The sequence below is a fragment of the Orycteropus afer genome, unplaced genomic scaffold (assembly GCF_000298275.1).
Source record: "Orycteropus afer afer isolate SDZICR_OR568_19922 unplaced genomic scaffold, OryAfe1.0 scaffold00142, whole genome shotgun sequence".
NCBI lineage: Eukaryota > Metazoa > Chordata > Mammalia > Tubulidentata > Orycteropodidae > Orycteropus > Orycteropus afer.
In genome coordinates this window covers 6145773-6152723 of record NW_006921729.1, presented here as the reverse complement: position 1 = coordinate 6152723, position 6951 = coordinate 6145773, and the positions used below count along the sequence as shown (strand labels likewise).

The window sequence follows — 6951 nt, the reverse complement described above, 5'->3', positions numbered from 1 at the left end:
GGGGACCAGGTTTGCTGGTCCAATAGAGCCTGGTGGAACCACTGAGACTATGGCCTCTAGCTGCCCTTCAGGTCTGGAATTGAACCCATACCTATAGCTTCCAGACAAACAAAAGACAGGCATATGAGCTGAACATTTACCCAAGGTAGATACGCTCCTTGGAGAGAACAATCATGGGAAAATAGAAGGTCTGTGTATGCTCAGGGGGCAGAAGCGCATGAAGGGATGGACACAGGGAAGAGGTTACTATCGGGAGGAGGGAAGGGAGCTGTTGCACTGTGGTAAATTGTAGTCAATGTTATGAGACAAAGTGTATGTGACCTGCTGTATGGAAAGTGATTTTGCTCTGTACATTTTCACCCAAATCACAATTAAAAAAAAAAAAAAAAGTGACCAAAAGGATCCCATGAACTAAACAAGCTGTCAATGAACTGAATGTTTTTATGGCAACTACACTGGTCCATGCAGTGGAGAAGTTCTGTAGGTGAAAGAAGTTTTACAGTGAGAGTCCTGGTGCACGGTATACGCCCTGCACACCGTAGGTGTTGTATGTTATGTTTTGACAATCAAAACCCTGAAAGTAAATTCCCTTAGTTGGCATTGATGGGAGCAGTAGTGGCTCAGTGAGCAATTCTCGTCTTCTGTGACTGGGGTTCAATTCCTGGCCAATGCACCTGATGCACAGCCACCATCCCTCTCCCTCTGTCAGTGGAGGCTTGGGTGTTGCTATGATGCTGAACAGGTTTCAGTACACTTTCTAGACTAAGACAGACTAGAAAGAAAGTCCTAGCAAGCTAGTTCCAAAAATCAGCCATTGAAAATCTCAAGGATCACAATGGTCTGATCCTGGGGATGGCACATCACCAGGCAGCATTCTGCTCCGTTGTACATGGGGTCACCATAACGTGATGACCTCCATACCAATTCAATGGCAGCTAACAACAATAGTTGGAATTGAAGATAGAACCATCTGTGGTGGTTATGTTTGTGTGTCAACTTGGCTGGGCCTGGCTGAGTGACTGGGCAGCTGGTGGTAGTATTCCCCATGATGAGACTGGCAATCAACTCCATGGTGGGATCTACCACAAGCAGCTGAGTAGCTGCTTTGGGTATGTGGTCTGCTTTCCGTATATAAGCAGCAGCTTTGGGAATGGTCTCTAGCTTATGGCATGCTTGGACCCTGCACATAGCAGTGCCATTGTTCAGCAGCCTGCCATGCTCTGCCAACCTGGGGACTTACAATGGACTTGAATTAATGGCGTGCCATGTGGTTTGGTAACATCAGGTCTGTGCCTTTTTACCTGTCAACCTTGGGCTTGGCAGCCTCAGCAGCCAGCAGCTGTCTGAGTGAAGAAACACCTCCAGCTTCAGTGGGCCGGGAGCAGGAGGCAGAGCTGAAGCCCAAGGCTGAGGGGCTTTCACCCAGTCCCTAGAGCCTGGCACTTTGAACTTGGACTTAAAGTCTTAACTGTAAGAGAATAAACTCCTGTTTGCTAGGGTCGTCCCATCTATGGTATATTTCTGTCAGGGTGGCACTAGGTAACCAGAACACCATCTTATTCAGAACTCTGCTGAACTAACTATAGGAAAGTTCTAGCGGAGGTTCTCAGCCTTGACTGTACCTTAACATAATCCAGGGAGATTAAAAAGCATCTATGCTAGGAATTAGAAGGACTTCTTGGGAGTCTTGGGCACTGGGATTTTTTTTCCCAAGGTCTCTAGGTGATTCTAATGTATAGTCAGGATGGAGGGTGATAGGTGACAACCATAAAAAGAAGTGTTCCGTGGTAGGTAAAACTGACACAACTCCTCAGTCAACCAGCACAGCCAGGAGGCCATTTTACCACTGGAAGATTTATCCATGCTTGAGGTGTAACTAAGTATCTTGGTGATTTGTAGAATGATTTTCATTGCTTCATGATGACAGCTTTACACATTTGAGTATCATCTCAAAAACTGTCTGTTTGCTTGTCTTCATGTTTATCCAAAGAAAATCTTAGTTTAAATAGTGATTATATTAAAATCATGTCAAGTAACTGATTCGAATTCTACAAAGCATTTTGGTACCCATAAAATGTTTTTATGACCGAACTAACACGATATTGAGACCTAAGGTGTGCCAGGCATTGAGCTTTGGGAACACAAGGATGAGGAAGCTGTCATCTCCATACCACGGTCCGGTGGGAGTGGCAGCTTTGTAGACCATCATCACCTGAATTCAATGTGGTAAGTACGGTGATTGACACTCCGAAGAAAGACATGGGAATCATAGTGCATACTGTACCTAAATTGGCTTCAATCGTGGCAGATTCTTATTCTGAGCAAATGAGTTTCTTTTGAAAAAGTCACTTGTAAATTTCAAAGCCCTAAACTAATTCCCTTAACATTTAGGTCTGCCCAATGTAGGAGGCTGGGCAATCTACTTCCATAGTGATACTGCCTCAGAAACCCAGGGAAGGGTCACTATGAGTCGGGGCCAACTCAATGGCACATAACAACAACAACAATAATAATAATGTGGGGTCTTGGAGAGAATTTAGAATTGTGTTTTGTTCTGACTGGTTCTCCACACTTTTTTTTTTTTCCTCAATTTGGATTAAGCAGGAGAGATTCGAATTTGGTGACATTTAAAGGGGTTCATGAAGCAATCCCACAGGTGTATAAGAGAGTGAGTCACTTTAACTCCGGAACCTTCTTAAGATATCTCTTTGGTTGAAAAAGTATTGCTATCAGCGTTCTTTTTAAGCTTTATTTCATTTTAAGACTTCATCCATAGAGAATTTCTTTTTTAGAATACTTAGTCAGGAAAAGATAAAAATAATAGATGGAAACCTTCAGCAGTGTTCTCTTAGCCATAGACTTCCTGAGTAGTTTAAAAGACAGATTCTAATAACCAGCACAAGAGGCTCTAATGATTCTCTCTGTATAATGTTTCCTTCCTATTTTTCCCCTTGTCTAAGTGACTGGCATATTTTTAGGTAAGACACAACCAAAGACTTTATTGAGAATACAACAATGTAAAATAATGATGGTAAAAAACTCCAAATGAAATAGAAGAGACTTTTTTTTTTCTTCCCTCTTTCTTGTGGATAAAAAGCGTTTACCTGTGTCAGCAAAGTGATGCAAAAAATTTGCCTCTAGACAGACTCAACAGCCATATTGGAGGACATGCTGTTCATATTCTGACAACCATTTCTTCTTTCTAGAACTCAATATAATTTCTCATTTTAATGAACTGAAAATTGTTGTCTTAAATACATAAATTCATCCCTCAAGCTTCCTGATAGGAAGCTGGTAGTAATTTCCTGACTCTCCTACTACATCAAATTCTGGGGCCTAGTAAGAATAGCATTTTGGGGTGGGTAAAAAATAGAGGGGGGAGGCATATCTCAAGAGTGCAATCAAATGAAGAAGACATTCCTACATTTTAACCATTAGGGGATGATGGATCAAGAATCTTTAATTTCTAGGTGATTGTTGTTAGGTGCCACTGAATCAATTCTGACTCATAGCAACCCCACATGGCAGTGTCGAAATGTCCCATTAGAGTTTTATGGGCTGTAATCTTTGTGGGAGCATATCCCCATGGAACAGCTAAATAGGTACAAACTGCCAACTTTTGGATTACCAGCTTAGCCATTGTGTCACCAAGTTCAAGCTCACTGCCATGAAGTCAATTCTGACCCATAGCAACCCCCACTTGGTTTCTGAGGCTGTAAATCTTTACAGAAGTAGACTGCCCCATCTTCTTTCCATGGAGTGGCTGGTGGGTTTGAACCACTGACCGTCTGGTTAGCAGCCAAATGCCTTATCCACTACACCATCAGAGCTCCCCATGTGACACAAGGCTCCTTAGTTTCTAGGTAACCAGAATTAAAATGTTCACAGTCTGTAGAGAATACTTTGGTCCTCCCAGCTTCTAACGTATCAGCCCTAACCAAAAAGAGTCTAAACTTAAGAGAGTGTCTGGCATCTGTCCTATTTCTGCTCCTCACTAGAGCCAGACAGTTTAAGCCATTTCCTGTCCTAGGTGAGTGTGCCCCAGTGTACAGGGCCTTGAAACCAGGATTTTTACCGCATTAGCTCACTAAAGACCCCCAGATCCGCAAGAGGCAGAGTACCTAGAATGTCAAAGCATGCTCCACTCTCCAGCCGGTGTTTCCTGTACAAGTTTTTCAGGACTTTGGCACTGCCAAAGCGTTTGAAGCGGCTTTTCACATTATTGTAGAACCATTCCAGAGACTGAGTCCTTAGAAGCCTGAGGAAAACAGAGAAGTAGAAAACAAACAAAAAAACCCTTTAAAGAGAGTAAATTCTGGCAAGATGACAGTGTAAACAAACCATTATTCCGATCCTACTCCACAAATACAACAAGGAAACTGTGCTCAGCTTGGAGGGACTTGGAATTGAGGAGCAGAGGAGAGCAATGGGGAACTGTAGATTGGCAAAAATCAATGAGTTGCATAAGTAGGTAAATCGCTTCTCACACCATGCCACAGGAGCTGCGACCTGCTGTGAACAGGGAAGTGGCCCCAGAAAAAGAGCCTGTTTCCCTAACCACCACACCCCTTGTGATAATATCTAGTATTGTAAGGTTTTGTTCTAAAATCAACAAGGCGGACCTTCCTGGGGGTCTGCATAGACTATGCCAGCACCTCCTCCACTCAGATACTGTTGGCTGCAAACCTACTGTGAACTGGTACAGAACCTCCCTATATGAGAGTCTGCTTTCATAGTCAGCATTCTACCTGCCTCCCTGTGTACCCCATAACTCAGGCCTTTGAAACCAAAAGAACAGACCTCTTGGGGATTCAGTTTGCATCTGCCTGCTCCCCCTCACCAGGTCAGCGCTGAGGACTGCTGTGTACAAGGAAGAAGGCATTTTGAGTGGAGGCAATCCTCACAGCCACTATACACCAGGGGGAGCTCTGATATCAACAAGAGAGACCTCTCTCTGGGGTCCATTGGAGTGTGCCAGCACTTCCCTCATCCAGACATTGTCAGCTGCAAGTCTACTGCAAGTTGCTACAGAAGGTCCATGCACTGGCGTCTGCTCCCACAGTAAACACTTCACCAGCCTCTCTAAATATCTCATGGCTCAGGTCTCTGAAACCAACAGGAAAGGTCTCATGAGGAGTCAGTTCAGGCCTGTCCACTCCCCTTTTGGTCGGTGCTGAGGACTATAGACTGAGGCTGCTGTGTGTTAAGAAGCAGGCATCTTTAGTGAAGGCTATAGCCACAGCCAGCATACTCCAGTGAGGGCTCTGAGAGCAACAAGGTAGACCTCCCTGGAGCATGACATGTGGATTATGACGTCCTCTCCCCCATCTGAACACCGTCACCTGCAAGTTTGGTGTGAATTGCTACAGAAGGGGCCTGCAGTGGAGTCTTTCCATAGTCAGCATTCTACTTGTCTCCTATACACTCCACAGCTCGGGTCTCTGAAAACAACAGGACAAGCCTCCCTGGGGACCAGTTAAGATTAGTCTGCCCCACTTCCAGTTGGCACTGAAAACTGCTGACTGAGGCTGCTGTATGTTAGGAAGCAGGAGTCTAAAGTAGAGGTTGTACTTACAGCCAACAGTCTACTGGGGGAACTCTGACAGCAGCAAGGCAGACATTTATGAGGATCTGATCAGAGTGTGATACCTCCTCCCTTACCTGGGAATTACTGCTTACAATGAAACCAACAGGACAGACCCATTGAGGATCAGTTTGGGGCTATCTGTTCCTCCTTACAGCTGGTACTAAAAACTACTGACTGAGGCTGCTGTGTGCTAGGAAGGAGGCATCTTGAGTGGAGGCTACACCCACAGCCAGCGTATGGGGTAGCTCCGATAGTAATAAGACAGACCTCCCTGAGGGCTCTCCTTTTGGAGTATGACTACTCTTGCCCTAACCAGAAACTATTTATTGCTTCACTGATATGAACTCCTACAGAAGATTCCCTATGGTGGAGTCAAGTGTGTTACTTAAATGGAGACTGCTTCCCCAACCACCACAGGGCTACTAGGGCTCTAAAACCAACAAGACATTTTCCAGAGGTTCTTCAGAGGAGTGTCAGGCCCTCTTCTTCCTGAAAAGAAGGAATCTGTGTTTTCCTTGAATGCCAGCTTAGATATAAGCAGCCCCCACAGAGAATGGAAGGAAATTCTTGGTGAAACCAAAAGGGGCTTGCTGAGTGTGGGATTTTGGACTTAAAATATGATTGCAGAAACAGAGAAAGGAAGGGAGTACTAACCAGAGAGAAGGGACTGAACCCCCTGGTGGACAAATTGATTAATACATGATATCTAGCTGGAGTGGTGGTGCTTGCTGGTGGACAGACTGACCACAGCATGTTCTCTGGTGTGTTTGGGAGAGACTGAAAGTTGAAAAATGAGATCTGGAATTCTTGAATCCCAATTAAACCTGGGAAGAAGGAGCTATCACTGAGAAGGAAAGGAAGCAGTAAGTGAAAGCTGAAACCTCTGCTCACCTAAGTTTCTTGCAGAAAGTAGTGCAGGCAAAAACAGTAAATACTGGGGAAAAAAAAAAATCAAGGAAGTTAACACCCTTGTAAATTATAATGTCGCAATAATCATCATCATCATCATCACAAGACAAACAAAGAATAGAAAACAATGGCCCATCCAAATGAACATAACAAAGGGAGTGAAAGAACATTTGTTGTTGTTGTTATATGCTGTCAAGATGGACCTGACTCACAGCAACCCCTCCTTGGGTTTCCAAGGCAGTATCACTATGGAAGTAGATTGCTCCATCATCCTTCCAAGGAGGGGCTGGTGGGTTTGAACCTCCAGCCTTCTGGTTAGCAGTCAAGTGCCTTAGGCATTATGCTACCAGAACTCCTGAAAGCACATTTAGGAGTGAAAAAATAATGGGAAAAAAAAAAAAAAAGAAAGAATATCATACAACATTAAATATAATTAAAGAACTAAGGAAAAACAT

At 44.1% G+C, this 6951-nt stretch overlaps 1 protein-coding gene across 1 annotated transcript in view; it reads right to left on the bottom strand.

Moving 5' to 3' along the window:
- Positions 1-6951, bottom strand: part of LOC103201111 (myosin VIIA and Rab interacting protein) — a 604027-nt gene that overhangs the window by 149034 nt on the left and 448042 nt on the right. The window contains exon 3 of the mRNA XM_007945736.1: positions 4122-4258. Coding sequence (XP_007943927.1) covers positions 4122-4258 — 137 coding nt within the window. The remainder of the gene's footprint in view (positions 1-4121; positions 4259-6951) is intronic.